The following is a 21,342-nucleotide window of genomic DNA, read 5'->3' on the forward strand; positions in this document are numbered from 1 at the left end:
TAGGACCTTGAGATCATGACCTGAGTCAAAGCCAAGACTTAGTGGCTCAACAGACTGAGCCACCCAGGTGCCCCTCCCCCCTTTTTAAAGATTTATTTATTTTAGAGAAATAAATTAATTTAAATAAATTTAATTTATTTAAAGAGAAAGAGAGAGAGAGAGAACACACACAGGAGAGTGCACAGCATGGAGAGGCAGAGGGAGTCTCAAGCACACTCTACACTGAGCAGGGAGCCTGACTGGGAATTCGATCTCATGCCCTGAGATCACAACCTGAGCTGAAACCAGTCAGATGCTTAACTGACTGCATCACCTAGGTGCTCCACCCTGCCTTTTTTTTTTTTTTTAAGATTTTATTTATTTGACAGAGAGAGATCACAAGTAGGCAAAGAGGGCAGGAAGAGAGGGGGAGGGGAAGCTGGCTCCTTGCTGAGCAGAGAGCCTGATGCGGGGCTCCATCCATGAGCCAAAGGCAGAGGCTTAACCCATTAAACCACCCTGCCTTTTTTTTTTTTTTAAGATTTCTTTATTTGAGAGAGAGTGTGTGTGTGAGAGTGCAGGGGAGAGAGGCAAAGCAGATTTTTAAATTAAATTTTTTGTGTATAGTTGACACAAAATACTATATTAGTTTCCAGTATATAGTATAGTGATTCAAGTTTATGCAATGTTCGCAAGTATAGGTACTATCTGTCCATATACATCACTATTACAATATCACTGACTGTATTCTTTACGCTGTATCTCCCTCTCCTTTTACCCATTTTGCCCAACAACCCCACCTGTTGCCCTCAGGAAACTATCAGTTTGTTCTCTGTATTTATAGACCTGATTCTGCTTTTTTGTTTATTCATTTTTTCGATTCCACATATTAGTGAAATCATATGGCATTCAGATAAGCAAAATATAACATATACACAAAGTGGAATATTTAGCAGTAAATATTTCAATCTCATCTTTTTTATGGCTGTATAATATTCCATTATATACATAAGGGGTGTGTGTGTGTGCTGCATCTTCCTTATCCATTCATCTATTGATAGACATTTAGGTTGCGTCCGTATCTTGGCTATTGGAAATAATGCTGCAGTAAATAAAGGGGTGCATATTTCTTTTTGGATTAATGTTTTCATTTTCTTTGGGTAAATACCCAATAGTAGGAATTATTGGATCTTATAGTATTTCTATTTTTAATTTGTGAGGATCTTCCATACTGTTTTCCATAGTGGCTGTACTAATTTATGTTCCAGATTGTATGTCAGTTTCACATTCTCCTCTCTGGTGTGGTGTGCCTATTCCTCTCATAGGGACCTGCTTTCCCACCTAACCACAGAGCACAGCTGGTGCTCATGAGACATGTGGACAGTGTCTGGAAACTATAGACCCACCTTCTTACTTCAATAAAATCCTAGGTGAATAGCCTAAAAAATGTTTACACATATGCACATAGTCCTCCCCTGACCCATGACTGGATTCTAGAGAGAATCCTGGCTGCATGCTCCGATTTAGTCCATGGATGTTTTAAACCAGTTGAAAAAAAGTATGAGTATCCTAGATGTTATGACAAAACGGGAACTCTGTGATATCTCTGTTTCAGTACTCACTGATAGATAGGGAAACTGAAACTCAAAGTGGTAAAATTTTGTCTTCTGGGTCACAGAGTGCTATATGTAAAACTAAAATAAGCTACCTTGTTGCCAAATCTGGGATTTTAAAATTATATAATAAAGTTTGTAATTAATTTGCAATGTAAAAATCAGAAAACACAAATTAACAAAAGATGAAAAATGGAAACATATTTTTTTTCAAGTATGAGATTATGAGAAAATCCATATGACCTTGATGATGACTTCTTAGATGCATCATCAAGAGCAAAATCTGCGAAAAAAATTAACCTGAACTGCATTAAAACTAAAAACTTCTTTCTAAAATACACTGCTAAGAGAATGAAAAAGCAAGCCACACTTGGAGAAAATTTGTGTTAAAGACATAACTGATAAAGGACTGATATCCAAAATATACAAAAAAATTATTAAAACTCAACAATAAGAATTTTAAAAATGGTCAAAAGACTTGAGCCCTTCACCAAAAGAAGATGCAGAAAGATATTCAACATTATATGTCATTAGAGAATTGAAAATTAAAACCACTATGATATACCACTACACAGTTATTAGAATGGCCAAAATCCAGAACACTAACCATGAATGCTAGTAAGGATGTGGACCAATAAGATCTCTCATTCATTCTTGGTGGAAATGCAAAATGCTGTTGTAAAAACAATTTGGTAGCAGTTTCTCTAAAAGTTAAACACAGAATTACCATATGATTCAACAATTCCACTTCCACTTCTATCCAAAGAAACATAAAGCCAGGACACAAATGTTCCTAGCAGCTTTTCTCACAGTAGCTACAAGAGGAAACAATCCAAGTTGCCCATCAATGGGTAAATGGATAAGCAAAATATAACATAAACACAATGTGGAATATTTAGCAATAAAAAGAAATTAAATTCTGATACACGTACAATATAGATGAAACTTGAACACATTATGTCAGATGCAAATAAGCCAGACACAGGGGTGCCTGATTGGCTCAGTGGTTTGGGCCTTTGCCTTTGGCTCCAGTCATGATCTCAGGGTCCTGGGATTGAGCCCCCGCATCAGGCTCTCTGCTCAGTGGGGAGTCTGCTTCCCTCTCTCTCTTTCTGGCTGCCTCTCTGCCTACTTGTGATCTCTCTCTCTGTCAAATAAATAAATAAAATCTTTAAAAAAATGTTTATATCAGCAAGGGCCACGGTCGCCAAACTGTGGAAAGAACCATGATGCCCTTCAACAGATGAATGGATAAGGAAGATGTGGTCCATATACATTATGGAGTATTATGCCTCCATCAGAAAGGATGAATACCCAACTTTTGTAGCAACATGGATGGGACTGGAAGAGATTATGCTGAGTGAAATAAGTCAAGCAGAGAGAGTCAATTATCATATGGTTTCACTTATTTGTGACATAACAAATAGCATGGAGGACAAGGGGAGATGGAGAGGAGAAGGGAGTTAGAGGAAATTGGAAGGGGAGGTGAACCATGAGAGACTATGGACTCTGAAAAACAAATCTGAGGGTTTTGAAGGGGTGGGGGGTGGGAGGTAGGGGTACCAGGTACCAGTATTATAGAGGGCACAGATTGCATGGAGCACTGGGTGTGGTGCAAAAATAATGAATACTGTTATGCTGAAAATAAAAAATAAATTAAAAAATATAAGCCAGTCACAAAAGGACAGATATTGCATGATTTCTCTTATATGAAGTAACTAAAATAAGGAAATTGATAGAGACAGAAAATAGAAGTTACCAGGCACTGGGGTGGGTGGGGAGGAAGTTGAGGGTTATTGTTTAATGAGTACGGAGTTTCTGTTTGGGTTGATGAAAAAGTTTTAGAAATAGTGATGATGGTTATACAACACTGAATGTACTTAATGCTACTGAATTATACACTTAAAAATGGTTAAAATAGGGGCACCTGGGTGGCTCAGTGGGTTAAAGCCTCTGCCTTCAGCTCGGGTCATGATCCCAGGGTCCTGGGATTGAGCCCTGAGTCGGGCTCTCTGCTCAGTGGGGAGCCTGCTTCCTCCTCTCTCTCTCTGCCTGCCTCTCTGCCTACTTGTGATCTGTCAAATAAATAAATAAATAATTTTTTTAAATGGTTAAAATAGGGGCCTGGGTGGCTCAGTGGGTTAAAGCCTCTGCCTTTAGCTCAGGTCATCATCCCAGGGTCCTGGGATTGAGCCCTGCATTGGGCTCCCTGCTTGGTGAGAAGCCTGCTTCTCCCTCTCCCACTCCCCCTGCTTGTGTTCCCTCTCTGTGGTAGCGGCATCTTTCAAATAAATAAAATCTTTTTAAAATTTTTTAAATGATTAAAGTAGTAAATTTCATGTTATATGTATATTTTATCACAGTTTTTAAAAAGGAGCAGCAATGGCCATGGTGACCAAACTGTGGAAAGAACCAAGATACCCTTCAACGGACAAATGGATAAGGAAGATGTGGTCGATATGCCTCCATCAGAAATGACGAATACCCAACTTTTGTAGCAACATGGACGGGACTGGAAGAGATTATGCTGAGTGAAATAAGTCAAGCAGAGAGAGTCAATTATCATATGGTTTCATTTATTTGTGGAGCATAACAAATAGCATGGAGGACAAGGGGAGATGGAGAGGAGAAGGGAGTTAGGGGAAATTGGAAGGGGAGGTGAACCATGAGAGACTATGGACTCTGAAAAACAATCTGAGGGGTTTGAAGGGGTAGGGGGTGGGAGGTTGGGGGAACCAGGTGGTGGGTATTATGGAGGGCATGGATTGCATGGAGCACTGGGTGCGGTGCAAAAACAATGAATACTATTAACGCTGAAAAGAAACAAAAATTTTTTTAAAAAAAGAAACATTAAAAAAATAAAAGGATCAGAGGTTGCCAAGGGTTTGGAGGAAGGGAAAAAGGAATGAATAAGTGTAATACACAGAATTCTTAGGGCACAGAAACTATTCTGTATGATACCTTAATGGTAGATACACATCATTATACATTGGTTAAAACCCATAGCATGTATAATACAAAGAATGAAACCTAATGTAAACTATGAACCTTGGTTAATAATAATGTATCAATATTGGCTCATCAATTTTAATTTACCACACTAAATGCAAAATGTTAAAAGAAGGGAAACTGTATGTGGTCAAGGGTGGAAAGAGATATATGGGAATTCCCTGTACTTGCCGCTCAATATTTCTGCAAACATAAAACTGCTCTAAAAATAAAAACTGGGTGTGATTTATAAACAATGAATCTTGGAACACGGAAAAAATAAAGTTAAAAAATAAAAATAAAATCTGTAATTAAAAAAAATGAGATTGTAATACGATTATTTTTATAACTTGCTTTTTTTCACTACTATGTTCATATATTAATACCATCCTGCCAGGGACTCAGCCTGGACACAGAAGAGCAAGTATAAGGTGGCAATGGGAAGTTAGGCCAAAATAGAGATGAGGCTGTGGAAAGGAGGATGAGATTCAGATGATGTGAGAATTTAGGGACAAGGCACATTTTACCCAAAGACCTACAGAGTAGGGAGACTAGAATTTTGAGTGGATAAGCAAAGATAACTGAGTGCCTCTAAGCATCTCCAACAGGTTAGGAATTTGAGTAGGGCAGGTGTTTCAACACATGTTCATAGCAAGACAGAACTGAGCAAGAGCAAGGAAATGAAGACTCACACACTTACTCCTGTGCTCAGAATATTCTATGACCTCCCTGCCACAGTGGAGGGAAGCAGGAACAAAAGTCTAGCTGTTATGGTCAGCTGTTTGAAACTTCTGTGATAGGAATCTACTGGGGGCAGGTAGGAGACTGAGGGGGACCATGGGAAGGACCTGCTCCACTTAAGCCAGGATGTGTGCACATTAACCTTGGCTTTTCTCCTGATGCTGCTGTGACCCTTCTGAGTCACATTCCTTCTCCTGGGCATCCTCCTACATGGCTCTCTGCCCAACGCCTACCAGGCCGTGAGGATGTGCCTGTCACAGGACCTCCTATGATCTCTGGGGATGCTTTAGGAAAACACCTGGAGGGTGTTGGCTCAGCAGGCTTGGGCCTTGTGCCTCCTCACCCTGAGGGCCACAACTGGGGCTGAGACGCCATCCATTAGGCACAAAATCATCATTCAGAGGAGGGACACATTCATGCTTCTTCCCACCCTGGCTTTTCTGCATCTTGCAAGCAGTGGACACATTAGGTCCTGTCAGTGGAAGACAGTCCTGCCACCGCCTCTTGGTTTGATGGGATACTGAGTCATCCGGGATTTCCTTACCAATCAGTGGAGCAGGAGTGTCCTATAGTCCCCCATACCACATCATAGGGAGATTAGAGCACTTCCTGCACTTCCTTTAGCTTTTGGCTCCTGTGTGGTAGGTCAGAAGGTGGGAATGCAGAGGTACCACCTTCTGTCCAAAACATAGATCCATATCTTCCACTCAGGGCAGCTTCTGTCTTTCTATGTGTGGTATGTCTGGTATGTGTGATTCTGTGGGAGAGGGACACAGGGAATCAGAAGTTCACTTATGAGATGAATGTTGCACATCCATGTATTTATTTTGATTAGCCAATTTGGGCATGTGAGACTATCCACCCAGGAGATCATGATCTGCATAAAGGCAAGGCCTGTGTCTTGGTGACTGTTATGCTTGCCATAGTTTCTGTAACACAGTACATACTCAAATATTTTAATTGTTGAATGTAAGATGTCTTTCAAGGTCACTTTTATTGTGACAACTTTTTTGAGACCTCAGGGTTCTCCTTATCTGCTGAGTACCTCCTTTGAGGACAGGACCCCATATATCATAGCACTCATCATACCAATGTAATAATTTTTCTGTCTCTCTAGCCTAGTCACATGGTTTATGGTTTTAAATACATCTATCTACCTATCTATCTACCTATCTATCTATATCATCACCATCACTACCACCACCACCACCACCATCATCATCATCATCATCATCATCATCATCTATGTATATCTATTTATCTAGTTGTCTGTCTGCCTGCACTTCCATGAATTCCAGGGTCATATGCTCAAATTGTCTAATCAATATATACACTTGAATGTTCAGTATCTATCTCTATGTAAACGTGAACTCCTAATTGAACACAATTTAAAAAAATTAAAAGAAAGTGAAGTCCTGATTACCACTCTCCCCATCCAATCACACATATCACTCTGCTCCAGTCCTAGCATTTCTCATATCAGTTAATGGTAACTCCATATTGCCAGAAAATTGGGCCAGAAACATTGGCATTATCCTTGATTTTTTTTATTTTTCCTAACTGTCCACATCCAATGTATCAGCAAGTGGATATAAGTATCCTATTGTCTGTACCTCAAAATGAATCCAGCATCTAAACACTTCTAGCCCTTCTGCTAAGATTACTGGAATAATCTCATAACTAATCTCCTTGTGTCTCTCCAACTCTATATCCCCAACACTGCTGTTAGCAACTCAGCCTAAGTGACTTTTTAAAACACAAGGGAGATCTAAGCAGATCCTCTAACAGCAACGTCCATTTACTCAAAAATCAAAGACTTTGCAGTGACCTTCTAGGCCTTACCCCATTTGGCTCCTTTACTACTCTGACTTTGTCCACCATTACTTTCCCCCTAACTCTGCTTTGGGCTCACTGTGCTTCTTCCTTGGAATAGCTCAGGCATATTCCAGCCTCCAGACTATTCATGTTTGACATAAAAGTTCCTCAGTTATCCATGTCTGACATGAAATTTCCTCAGTTACGTATGTGATTTACTCTCTCACCTCTCTCTAGTCCATGCCTATATTTTTTAAAATGGTGTTTATTTGTCAGAGAGAAAGAGAGAGTGTGAGCGTGCAAGCAGGGGGAGCAGCAGGGAGGGAGAAGCGGGCTCCCTGTGAGCAAGGAATCTGATGAGTGACTCAATCCCAGGATCCTGGGGTCATGACTTGAGCCAAAGGCAAGTGCTTAGCTGACTGAGCCACCCAAGCATCCCATATGCCCACATTTTGGAAGGAAAAAAAAAAAAGATTTTATTTATTTATTTGAGAGAAGGGCAGATAGCGACAGCATGAGTGGAGAAGAGAGGGAGAAAAAGGCTCTCCACTGAGCAGGGAGTCCAATGCATCTAGGGGCTCGATTCCAGGTCCCTGGGATCATGACCTGAGCCAAAGGACACACAGGCATACCCATGCCCACATTTTTTTGTGAGACTTGCCCTGAAATCCCTATTTTAAACTGCACCCCACTTAAATCTTCCCCAAACTTCTTACCTCTTACATATTTGGTCACCTTCTACATATTGCATTTTTTACTTGTGCTTCTTTTAAAAACTATTTTATTTATTTGACAGAGAGAGAGAGAGAGCACAAGCAGGGGGAGCAGCAGAGGGAGAGGAAGAGGGAGAAGCAGGCCTCCTGCTGAGCAGGGAGCCCAATGTGGGGCTCTATCTATATCTGAGATTATGACCTGAGCCAAAGGCAGATGCTTAACCGATTGAGCCACCCAGAAGCCCCTACTTATGCTTCTTTTCTCTCCCTCCCTAGTGTACCATCAACGTAAGCTCATTGAAGACATTGTTTTTTCCTCTTTTGTCCATTGCTGTATACTCAGTGCTTATACAAGTGTGTGGCCTATAGTAGGTGCTCAGTATTAGTTGAAGAAATGAAAAAAATGCATGAGTGAATGCCATCCATTCCCCAGCTTGGCAATCTCATTCTGATCCCTCAAGTTTTAATATGCTTTTGATTATTATAAGCACTTCTCCAGGAAGTTACTGTTCTCTTACATAAGCATATCCATTTGTTTGACACCATACATTTGCACAATTTGTACACTCAGGCTGTGGGAAACCCAGAGACTCTCCACTTCCTTCCTGGAAACTTCTTATCCTTTGAAATTCAGTCTACATATCACCACTTCTAAGAAAATTGCCATGAACCCCCTCCCCCTACCACATTAGTTTAAGTGCCCTCCTGTGTATTTTCACCTACCTCCTCTAACCCGTCTTTATCAAAGTGCTTTAGTAGCTTTTTATTTGACTGTCTACTCCATGAGTCCATAAGCTCAATGGAGGAAGGCCTGTTGTTCATTGTTGTGCTCCTAGTGTCTGGCATAGTACTGGCACATAGTGGTTGAATATTTGAACTATTGAATGTTAAGACTCAGGTCTTAGGTTTTATTGTGATCTTTTTGGGAACCTTCTCTTCAACTGATCTTCATTCTATGAGGCATTTATTCCATGCAACTGAAAGGCAATGGGGGTCAAACTGGCAACAGGCTGCAGCAGACTCCCAGATGATTAGTCCTTTTAAAGATCTAATCAGTAATAACAGCGTTCAGAGAGGGGAGAGTCTATCATTTGCTTCTGACACATGTCACATTACCTGTATGCTTTTGTGTTTATCAAGGATGAGCAATGTGACACTCCTGTAAAAAACCTCCCTTCAGACTCTGGGCATATAAAGAAGTTATTGGTGAATTGTGCCTATGGGCCAAAAATGCACTAGATTCCTGGCTGCTACTTCTTATACTATTCTCATGTCCACATTGCTCCTATAGGGCTCATAGATGCCACAGGAAGACATGATAGAAATCAAGCCTGGTGCACCTTCCATGCACCTTGGACAAGGGTCTTCCTTCTTTGCTGAAGTCTCCCAATCCATAGTTCAGATTGGGACTGAAAGAGTTGTATGGAAAATGCTGCTCTATTTGAAATACATATTTAAGCTCCTATTCTGTATGTCAAGTATTATATACCTTCTTTACTCTCTATATCACACACAACCTTAGAAATAAGGAAGCAGAAACAGAGGGTTCTTTGCTTAGAGGTATAGAGTATATTTGGAGAGGGTCCTGCCTCACCTGCACATTAACAGAAATGATGACAGCCTTTTTCATGGGCATGCAGAGGATTGGGAACCTATGAACTCCTTTTTCCTGGACTGGGTATTCTCTTTGTATAGATCAGTGCCTTCTGCTGAGGTGAGAGCTGAGAAGTGGGATGGATTTTCTAGTTGAGTGGCACAAGTCAGCTGAGGACAATGCTTGGAGCCATCTCGGGAAGGGCACAGGAACCAGGAGTGTCTGGGCTGAAGGGATTGTTCCTTGAGTTCATTGTCCAGAGACTGGTGGGCATCAAAGAAGGTCATGCCCTCCTCCTCTGTTTTCTTCTCCAACTTGGCTCCTCTCACAGGGTGTCCAGTCGGGGATGGATTCTTCTCAACCTTTTTTGTCATGGTTTTGGGAACTGTTTCATCCTTAGAGAGGAGAATGGATTCTTTATGCCCTTGACCTTTCATCTCAGGATTAATCCAGTGTGGAAAGTGCTTCACCTTATCTTCCAAGCCAGCTTCTGCAGCTTCTGGAAGAATGAGATCTTGTGAATATGGGCTGCTTTTACTAGACCCTGTAGCTTTTGACCCTAGAAAGTGTGGCCCTATAAATTTTGGCCCTACAAAGTTAGGATCTCAAAACTGTGGTCACTTTAAATGCTGGACTTAACAGTTTGCTCCAGCAAATAATTACCCAGTAAATTGGCCATGTAAGGTCTGGCCCATTAAGCTCTGGGACTCTAGTTTTGGCATTCTGAGGAATCTTTATTTGGATGAGGTCATTCAGCCTGCTTTAACAGCCTTGCAGACCATTCTCATCTGGCCTTTTGACCCAAGGAATCCTAGGGGATACTCTAGGAACTCAAAGTGAAGGGGAAACTTGTGAAGGTGCTGACAGGGATAAGTCAGCTGAGAGGATAGAAATAGTGGCTCTGCAGATCCAGACAGATCCTTACTAGTTCCAACTCACTCAAGGAAATCCTAACTAAAATCCTACCTGAGAAAGATCCTGGAGATACATGTGGGAAGTCAGGGGCACTAAGAGTTCTATTTATAAGTGTCCCTCCTGGCCTCAGTAGAGTAGATGTTCTCTCTGGCTAGGGAGAGCTTCAAAACTGAACCCCCCTTGTCTGTGATTCTCTGTTGCTTTAAGTCTTTCTGGATCCTTTGTTCTCTCTGCTGGGGTAGGGAGTTGTGCTCACCTTTGCAGGGATAAGTGTTCCAGGGCTCCTCCAGGCTGAGTTTGTTCACATGGCCTCCAGGGGAATGCAAAGCATCTGGGCCCCTGTTGTGTCACCAGTGGGTTGTGAGATCTTGGAAGCCAGTTGGGACTAGCTTGCTTTTGGTTCTCCTGCACTGTCTTAGTTTATCTGCAAGCTATTCTTTAAGGTGGAACATTCTAGAGCCCATGGGATGATGCCTGGTGGGATGGGGAGATCCTGGAGCAATGTTTTTCCTTGCTTGTTTAGACTCTGAAAGGACTTCTAGATATTCTTTGGGACAGCCACAATTTGTTCCTGGACTCCTTTTTCTTTATAAGACTTCCCAAATGTATCTACAGGAATTTTTCAGATTAAAATTAAGTTTGGGCAAGATGGATATCTTGAGTGAACAGGGGGCAGCAATATGTCTGGCTCTTTAGAGGCACCATCTCCATTCACCTATACTTCAACCTGGAATGCTTATATATTGTCAGAACAAGTCTCACAGGCATCTTGAAAACCTGGCCCAGGACTTATACATTGATGTTTAGATGATATTGAGCCATAGGTTATACTGGGCCCTCAAAAGCCCCAGGCACATCTCTGTGAATGCAGATTGGCCAGTGATTTCTGTGGTCATGGCCTTGGAGAAAGCCACATAATAAAAAGCTGGCAGCCCTGACAGTAAGGCCAAAACTTGTCTCCAGTTTCTCAGTGGCCCCGTGGGAAGATACCCAGGCAGGTGCTGACCAGAATGATCAGTGACAGCATCAAGTGGGGCTTGTTGCTGCTGGTCAAGGCCTATCAGTGTTGAGGATGTGGCTTCCTGATCCATGTAGGGGCTGACAGCTACCACTACATCTAGAAACTTTCTTTCTGAGCACAAGGGAACCAAGCTATTGTCAGGGCCCTTGGAATGCTGCAGGCCCAATGATTTCTAGTCCCAACAGCTGCAAATGTGAACATGAAAACTGCCCCAGCAGTTTTCCCCACACCTGTAGTCACCGTATCTCTGCAACAGTGCCTTAGCCTGGGCAAGCAACTGTGGACTGGCCCTGCTGCCACAGTGGATCAAAACAACTCACTATCTCCACTGGCCTCTAGGTCTGCAAGCTAAGGGGACACTCACATTGGTCAGTGTGCTGCTCTGGGGCAGGGGCTGCTGGTCAGGAGGAGATAGGAGCAACTGTTTGGACTGCTGGATCTTTTGGGGCAGGCCCTTGCAATAGTGAATCAATTTGCTAAATCAACAACTTCTGAAAGTAGAACTCAAGCAGCTTTGGGCATGTTCCAGTGAAACACCACCTCCCTCTTGCAGACTGAAAGGGGTTTCTCCTAACAGGTAGGCCCCTGGGGACAAGCGGAACCATGTCTCAGGGCTTATTTTATATGGTTCTCTGCACCTACAGAGATTTCTGGGCTAGCAAACCCCACTGAAGATATAGCTGCCTTTGCAGCTGGTGCTGCTCTAAATCTTCACACTTGGCCAGAGGAGGAAATGAGATATTGAAATGGGTTCGTTGTTAGTCAGATGGAGAAGCCCACATTTGGGAATGTGGAAAGAAGGTGGGGCTAACTTAGGTGAAGGAAATTTTAGACAGTAGAGAGATTATGAAGAAATTCTTGAAGAATAAGGGGACTGGGCTTCCCTTTTGTGGAGAGATCTTTATGGGGAGACTGAGGACTCATTGTGCAGAAAAGAGGAACCACAGAAAGGTAGCTATGTTTCTGCTGCAGATAGCACACTGCAGCCTCAGTAGGTCCTCCAGGCAATGGATAGAGACCACTTAGAAATTGAAATGTAGTAGAGGGTAGAGCCAGAGCTATGGAGTTTGGGATTTGCTTGCAGTGGTATTTGCTCTGGGTTCATAGTGGATCCTTCTATAAACCAGAAAATTTGGGTGGAATGGCTCAACTCTCATGAACCCAGGATCAGGAAGATACCTCATATTTTCAATAGCGGCCTTAGAGGTAGCATTATGATTAAAGAAATGACTGGTTTTTTTCCTCCCAGGCTTGGAAAGTATCTGAGGCTATGTGTTATAAGCTGTCAGAGGAACTCTTCTAAAGATCTTGGAAGCCCTCAGGTATAGAAATGCATGCATTTATATACGTGTACTTAAGGTTTGGGGAAATAGGCACATGCAAGGCAATGGGGTGTTTCAGGTTCATGAGTTCTGAATTCAAGGAAAGAAAGAGAATCAGATATTCAAGGGCAGCTGACCTTGTTTTTCCAGCACACATTCAGAGTGGCTCTTCCTCTTGTCCTCCTGATTCACAGGAATCCTAGGCTCCTCACTTGAAGAAGACCGAGCTCCTGCATCCCTGGACACATCTGGCACTTCAAATCCCTTCCTTCGCTGAAGGAGTTCAGCCTGGTGATCTTGGAGGCTGACACTGGTTGATTGGGCAGCTGACTGTGTTAAGGATTTCTGATCCGTTAATTGTAACTTTGTGGAGGTTACAGATGGAAGTGAAAGATCTTTGGAGAGCAGGGAACCCTGACTCTGCTCCAAAGAGAGACTAGACATGGACAAAATCTCCAGGCAAGAGGAGCCCTGCGATGGCCCCGATGAAGGGGGAGAGATCAGGGTGTTCTCACCCGCCAGCAACTGCTGAATCTCTAGAGCCACAGCATTGCAGATGGGGCAGGAAGGATCTGCACACAGGAGCCGCCTCACACTTCCCTCCTTAGGAAGCCAGCCCTGGCTGGGAAGGGAAGATGGCAACAGTTACTGATGGAGTGACACCGGCCTCTTTGTTTGTTTGGCTTGGTTTGCTTTTTTAAATAGGCTCCACACCTAGCATGGAGCTCAGAGCAGAGCTTGAACTCAGAACCCTGAGATTAAGACCCAAACTGACATCAAGAGTGGAACGCTTAACCGACTGAGCCACCCAGGCACCCCAACACCTGCCTCTTTGAGCGTGGCCTGGAGATTTGGTCCACCCACACCTAGTCCTGGGAGCCTTTGGGCCTATACCCCCAGGGTGTTTATCCACCCCTCTTTTCCTCCTAGGAAAATGCTATAGTTATGTTGGCTGGGCTGGGCTGAGGGTCTGGAGCTTGTTGGGCAAGGTCTCAGACAATCCATGGAAATGCAGGGCCACGAGAGACTAGGAGGTGGGGTACATTCTCGGTTGATCTATGTTGAGAAGCTGAACCAGGAAAAAGGAACAAGGCAGAAGTGGGCAGCCAATGGTTAGCTGATGGGGCATCACCAGGAACATTACCAGGGAGAACGGAGAGTCAGACTCATCTGGGATTAAGAAGGCCATTCATATTCCTAAACTGTGGAAAATGAGGTCTTTGTGGGAACTCCACATTCTGGGGATTATGGAGTGTCCTAGATCCTATACATAGCATCTCTTGAGAGCCAGTCCCATTCCTGGAGCTTTTAAGAGGATGACAGGCTCGTTTCTGAGGGCTGTCCTAGGAGTTGGCCTCCCTGAAGACAAAGCCATGGAGCTAATATCAGCAGGTTCCCAGGGGTCTGCCCTTGAATAGCTGTAACTGTAAAGGGAATATGGCATGGTCATTTATTTGTGCAGGCATTTGCCTATTCTCTTGACTGGATAACTTGTCTGTGGCTGAGTGCAAACTCATGTAGCATCTTCAGTGAATCACATAGTAGTGAAATCCTGAATTTCAGGACCACTGTGAACCTAGCCAGAGCAGAACTGGGAGACTCCTCCTACCTGAGACACCTGATCCCCCTCTGCCCTGGCAACCCTCTCAACCAGTCTTCACCATCCACTGTGTCTGACTCCCTCCCAGACATTATCCCTCTTCTCCTCCCTGCCCCAGGCCAAGCAGAGAAATCATCACAGGCCAGGCTGAGAGTTTGGAGACCACAAAGAAGGGATCACCTTTTCATGATAGACAGCAGCTCCCACGGCTTCTCAGTTTCTTCTCGGGAATGTTTCCTAGCTGAAAAAACACAACAGTGTTACAAGAAATTAGAGGATGCAGGGATATCCTATAGGAAGCTGAAGGCCTTGAGTAAGAGCAGATTGAAAACCCCAAGAGTCAATGCTCTAAGGCATGTCTGTGTACAACTTAACCCATTGCAACATGCTGTCCTGGACCCAATTTCACTTGATCATCACAACCACACTGTGAGTGAGGCAGGATCATGAGACTCCCATTTCCTGGATCATGGACTGAGACATGAGGTGACTTCCACAGGGTGGTAAAACTATTAAAAAAAAAAAAAAAAGGCTTCTGTCCTACTTCCTCATTCTTCATTCCCAGGGGCAGGTGTAAGGTAGAGAATTTTGGGACATTCCTAGGCTCTGATTTCCCACCCAAGAAAGTCTTCTGGGAGAATTTGTCAGCTGGGGCAATAGGAGCCTTCAGTGGTTAGAGCACCTGGCTACTTGTTCCAGGGGTCAGAGTGTGTCAGGAATCAGAGAATCTTGCCCATAGCAAGGGGAGTCCAAGGAGAAACTAGGACTTTACCTCTTGATGTTCTATCTTTAGCCCTTTGTTTGACTCTCCGGTGATGCTTGAAAACAAGAAAGTTAAGAGTATTAAATTGGGGTACCTTTTACTTTTTGTCTCTAAATGAGACAAAATCTGTAAATATTTCCCAAACTTTTTCTATATTCCAATTTTATATACTCTCCTACCATTCTTTTCCCTACTCTATCTTTTTCACCCATCATTTCCCTTCTCTTATTACTAATTCATTTTAAGGCTCTACTATACTATATACCTTTACCCCCACTCCCTGAACAAGTTCTGTGGGGATATCAGAATGAGACAGGAGAAAATATGAGCAGATTAAAGGATAAGAGGTCTAGAAGCCAAAGCATTTTAGCTACCCAAGGTCCTGAATGTCTCCCAACCAGAAGAATCAACCCAAATTTGGATCTATTAAGGGATCCATGAGGAAACCCCCATAAAAATGTAGGGGTCAGGGTAACAGGAGAAAGTAAGAGGATGAAATCTTGTTTGAAGCTTAATCAGTTTAGTTATGGTAATTGTGTTTCCCTACCCGGCAACAGCTCCTGTTAGGTCCCAACCTTAATTCTTGGTGGCTCTTTTTCACTTGCCAAATAATTAATGCAATAATAATGATGGAGCCATAAGTGTATAAGGGATATCCAACATCCCACAGAAGAAAGGTAGGGGTCAACATAATCTAAACCTCACTAGCCATCCCTCTTCCTAGGCTTTCAGGGACTTGGAACTTAATGCCTCCAAATTCTAGACCTTGTCATCTCTGCCTCACAGAAGATGGAACCAGATCACTAGCCTACATCACAAAGCTCTCCTATTTCAAAGGGCATGTAGAGCATCACAGACCTTTATTTGTCTGGGAGAAGCTCATGTGATGCAGTGTTCAGATGAAGTATCTGGTTGTCTGTATGAGTTGCAGAGCTTGGGCCCTAGAGGTGCCAAGGTCACCGGCAGCATATATCTTTTCATGTATTCCCTATAATCTTATGGCTTAGGTCTCTTCTTAAGACAACAGTCTGGCATCTATCCTAAGATAAGTTAGTCTTCATGTACACAGCATTTCCTATAAGAGAGAGAGAGAGAGTGGCTAGGTCAGAGGAACCCTATGTTACATCACCTATACTGGGAAGATAACTAAAAAACACACAAGAGGCTAGGACATGCTTTGTCTTGTTAACTATTAGAAAATGAGGATTTGGGGTACCTGGGTGGCTCAGTTGGTTAAACAACTGCTTTCAGCTTAGGTCATAATCCTGGAGTCCTGGGATCGAGTCCCAAGTCAGGCTCCCTGCTTGGCAGGGAGTCTGCTTCTCCCTCTGACTCTCCCCCTTCTCATGCTCTCTCTCTCTCTCAAACAAACAAATAAAAATCTAAAAAAAAAAAAAAAAAACAACAGGATTTTGATGTTACAAGCAATTGGTGGTCAGTATTAAGAGCCTCAAGAAGAGTGGGATTATGGACATTGGGGAGGGTATGTGCCATGGTTAGTGCTGTGAAGTGTGTAAACCTGGCGATTCACAGACCTGTACCCCTGGGGCTAATAATACATTATATGTTTATAAAAAAATATTTTTAAAAAGAGGTTCAAGAAGAAGATCATGCCTGATATGTCAAGGAAAGGATATAGCTCTTGTCTTTTAAAATAACTTTCTAGAATTAAAGAAAGGTTCCTCTCAGTTTATGGTCAAGCTTGGGATGGGTGGGAAAAGACTGTAAATACTGCCTTCCATGAGGCACATAAATGAGGCTCTCTTCTGGAGCTTGATTTTCCAGAATAGCTCTACAGATCTTTTAGCATCCTGCCTATTCTGGAGATGAGTCACTGGCAACATTTCTGATTAAGGAATACAAACTTGTGGTTCTTTGGCTCAATCCAACATGTTTGGAATGTTTGGCTAAATGTTTTATGAAGTCTGAATTTGAATACCTTTAGGCAGGGCAAGCTTTTTCCTGTCCAACCTCAGTTACCCACCACTCTTATGTCCACAGATTCACATATTAATGTTAACTTCATGGCCCTTGTCGACATTGTGAGATGCCTCCAACACCCTAGGACTCTGGAAATTCCTTAAATTCTTGCCCTGATAAGAGAGGTCTCATACCCCAAAATTCTTAGGCCGAAAATCTCTGAAAGTGCTACTTGGTCCTTCCTCCAGCATCCAGTCTAACACCAGACAGTGTGATGAGCATTCAATCTGAGTTCATCCTTAAGCTAGGCAGTATCAAAAGCACAGACACATTTGTGTTGTGTTGTTACCCGCCTTCTCTCAAGACACTTAACAAACCTAGTTACAAAGATAAAACTAATTAACGTGAATCAAGGCTCAATCTTACTAGAGTTTGGGGAGGAAGGGATTAAGGAGTTATTATTCAGTGGGTACAGAGTTTCTATTTGGGATGTTGAAAGAGTTCTGAAAATGGATAGTGAAGATGACTGCACAACACTGTAAATGTATTAAATGACACTGAACTATACATTAAAAATAGTTAAAACAGTAAATTTTATGTTAAGTATATATACCATAATTTCAGAAACAAAAGGCAAAAAATATCCCTACCAATCATTAGTATGAAGGATTTTCTTTATTAGCTATGGGGAAGAATACTCTGAAAATGATTTAATAAAAAATGGAAAGAAATAGATCAGTGAATGTTTTTAAGTGTCCTTTTTATATAGAACAAAACACAAACAAAAGTCATCCTTACATTTAACATAATTTAAGAAGAGTCTCCCCCTGATGATGGGATGAATTTGAGCTATTTTAATATCTTTATTGTTTTTTGTTTTTTGTTTTTTTCAGATCACAATGCTTTGAAACTGGAGCTCAATCACAAGGAAAAGTTCAGAAGGAACTCAAACACCTGGAAGCTAATGACCACCTTGCTTAAGAACGCTTGGATCAACCAGGAGATCAAAGAAGAACTGAAACAATTCATGGAAACCAATGAGAATGAAGACACTTCGGTCCAAAACCTATGGCATACAGCAAAGGCGGTCCTAAGGGGGAAATACATAGCCATCCAAACCTCCCTCAAAAAACTGAAAAATCCAGAACACACCAACTGTCTCTATACCTTAAGGAACTGGAGAATCAACAAGAAATCAAACCAACTCCACACATAAGAAGGGAAATCATCAAGATTAGAGCTGAAATCAATGAGGTAGAAACCAGAGATACAGTAGAACGTATCAATGAAACTAGAAGCTGGTTTTTTGAAAGAATCAATAACATCGATAAACCATTGGCCACACTAATCCAAAAGAAAAGAGAGAAAGCCCCAATTAATAAAATTATGAATGAAAAGGGAGAGATCACAGCTAACACCAAGGAAGTAGAAACAATCATCAGAAGTTATTATCAACAGTTATATGCCAATAAGCTAAGCAACCTAGATGAAATGGATGCATTCCTGGAAAACCAAAAACTCCCAAAATTGAACCAGGAAGAAATTGACAACCTGAATAGACCGATATCTAGTAACGAGATTGAAGCAGTGATCAAAAACCTCCCAAAAAACAAGAGCCCAGGACCTGATGGATTCCCTGGGGAATTCTACCAAACTTTCAAAGAAGAAATAACACCTATTCTCCTGAAGCTGTTTCAAAAAATTGAAGCAGAAGGAAAACTTCCAGACTCTTTCTATGAAGCCAGCATTACCCTGATCCCCAAACCAGGCAAAGACCCTACCAAAAAGGAGAATTTCAGACCAATATCACGGATGAATATGGATGCTAAGATTCTCAACAAGATCCTAGCCAACAGGATCCAACAGCACATTAAAAAGTCTTCAACTTTTATTATTTCTACCCAAACTGCTCCTGCTTCCTGCAGCTGCTTCTGCCTTCTAGGCTACTTCAACAGTTCTGTCTTCCATTAGCATGACCTAACGTGGCCCTGCATGGTGACTGGTGTCTTTTTACCCTGGGCTGTGAATACATATGATTAATAAATTGTTGTCAGTCTCAGAAGTCCAGTGTCAGGTGTCATGAGTTCAGCCACCTCCAGAACCCTAGGACACTCCCTCTCTCACCAATGGGATGAAGAGAAGGTGAGCAGAATTTTGTATTTCCTACCCAACCAGCTCTGCTTCCTGCAGCTCCTGCTGCCTTCTCACTGCTGAAACAGTTCTGTCTCCTCCTAACCTCCTGCCCATGACAAAACCACCAGATTGTGCAAACCTTGCACCTGTTCTAAGCAGTGCACTGTTTACCTTACAGATAGCCCACTACTAAGCCGTTAAAACCATCTGCTGCGAACCCCTCTGCAGCAACTCACTCACCCTTGTTCCTATCTCCAAACTCAGGAGGTAGAGCCAAAGACAATCTTACGTGTTTTTTGCAGAGTAGGCCTTTAGTACAGGTTTGTTTATTGAGCTGGTACTCATTGATGAAAAGTGCTTGAGTAGTTAGGACTGTGGGATCAGAGTCTTCCCAAACAAAGGCACATTCATGTGATGAACACATCAAGGATGTGGGCATGGATCTTCACATTTGCCCTTCCTGCTTCACAGCTTATCGTGAAGAGCAAACAAGGGAGATGAACTACCTGAAAAGCCTCTATGGACTCTGGAGGGATACACAGCCATAAATTCACATTCATTTGTTTCCAGATTCTTGCCCAAGCTAGAATCTGCTTCCATGATTATTCCACAGTGCAACAATTACTGTAATAGTAGAATTTCTTCAGGAAACTGTTCAGAGTTGTTGACTCTCTTCAGAGTTGTTGACTCTGACTGCTGTGTCTCAGTATCAGAAAATATTGCTGAACATCTAAAATGTGTTGAGGTTCTGGGGATAGAGAAGCACAGTGTGCTATTCAGCAGCAACCTTTTTATACATAAGTGTTTTTATTAATGCCTAAGAGTTAAAATTTGCAGGAGCTGGACAGGAAACTCAATAGCTGTGTCAGGCAGCAAGACCACCAGGGCTCATGCAGCAGGTTGCAGTATGCATTAAGTGCAGCAAGAAGCTGGCGACACTAGAGGGCAGCACTTGCCCACCCAATGCTCCTGGTCCGGCGCCCTCTTAAAAGTGACTTTCTTTTTTATTAAAAATTTTATTAATTTATTTGTCAGAGAGAGGGAGCACAAGCACAAGCAGGGGAAGTGGCAGGCAGAGGGAGAAGCAGGCTCCCTGCTGAGCAAGGAGCACAACACGGGACTTGATTCCATAACCAGACCTGAAGGCAGACCCTGAACCCACTGAGCCACTCAGGTGTCCCCTTAATGACTTTAAAAGGTCATCTGTTCCAGTGGCTCTCCATCCTAGCCTTACATCAGAATCACTGGGAAGCCTGTAGAAATACAGATTTTCTGGCCTCATTCCAGACTTAATTCGTCAGAATATCTAGGGGCAGGGTCTAGCAATCTATATATGAAGTATCAAAAATAATCCTCAAGAAATGAAGCACCAAGGTCTGGGTGTATATTTGGGAGATACGGGCAACTGCCACCCCAACCCCCTTCCGGTTTTACTGAGATATAATTGACATATAACATTGTATTAGTTTTAGGTGCACAACATAATGATTTATGTATATATTGAAAAAATGATTACCAAGTAAGTTTAACATCCATCTCCTCACAGTTACAATTTTTTTCTTGTGATGAAAACTTTTAAATTAAATCTGCTCTCTCAGCAGCTCTCAAATATACAAAATATATTATTGTTAATTATAGTCATTATGCTGTATATTAGATCCCCAGAACTTATTAATCTTCTAACTGGAAGAGTAGAGCAAACAAGGGAGATGAACTACCTGAAAAACCTTTTGGTACCTTTTAACCACCTTCCCCTGCTTTCCCTCCACCCTTCACCCCTTGCCACTGACATCCACCAATCTGTTTTCTGTTCTGTGAGTTTAGGAATTTTTTTTTTAGATTACACATATAAATGAGATAATACAGTATTTGTCTTCCACTGTTTTTCTTTTCACTCAACATAATGCCCTCAAGATTTATCTATTGTTGTTGCAAAAAGCAAGATTTCCTTCTTTTTTACACCTCATAATATTCCATTGTATGTATGTGTGTGTGTGCGTGTATCACATATTCTTTATTCTTTCATATATATTCATTCACATATAGTGATTTTGTTTCCTTGAGCTATATACCCAGAAGTAGGACTACTGGATTATATGGTAGCTATATATTTAGTTTTTTGAGGAACCTCTATGATGTTTTCCATAGTGGCTGCATCAATTTACATGCCCACCAGCAGGGCACAAGTGTTCCTTTTTCTCACAAGCATTTTTTATTTCTTGTCT

At 42.2% G+C, this 21,342-nt stretch overlaps 1 protein-coding gene and 1 long non-coding RNA gene across 2 annotated transcripts in view; one reads left to right on the top strand and one right to left on the bottom strand.

The window, feature by feature from the left end:
- Nucleotides 1–15,819, bottom strand: part of LOC309847220 (protein SPATA31F1-like) — a 38,270-nt gene extending 22,451 nt beyond the window's left edge. Inside the window, exons 1-5 of the mRNA XM_082697154.1 lie at nt 15,612–15,819; nt 15,074–15,119; nt 14,482–14,542; nt 12,839–13,323; nt 9,482–9,942 (exon numbers count right to left, since the gene is read on the bottom strand). Of these exons, the coding sequence (XP_082553280.1) occupies nt 9,482–9,942; nt 12,839–13,323; nt 14,482–14,542; nt 15,074–15,119; nt 15,612–15,755 (1,197 nt within the window). The 5' untranslated portion in view covers nt 15,756–15,819. The remainder of the gene's footprint in view (nt 1–9,481; nt 9,943–12,838; nt 13,324–14,481; nt 14,543–15,073; nt 15,120–15,611) is intronic.
- LOC309846075 overlaps nt 1–21,342 on the top strand; it is a 277,012-nt gene that overhangs the window by 82,798 nt on the left and 172,872 nt on the right. The gene's annotated exons all lie outside the window — the stretch shown is intronic.

The sequence above is a fragment of the Mustela nivalis genome, assembly GCF_964662115.1.
Source record: "Mustela nivalis genome assembly, chromosome: 13".
NCBI classification, from domain to species: domain Eukaryota; kingdom Metazoa; phylum Chordata; class Mammalia; order Carnivora; family Mustelidae; genus Mustela; species Mustela nivalis.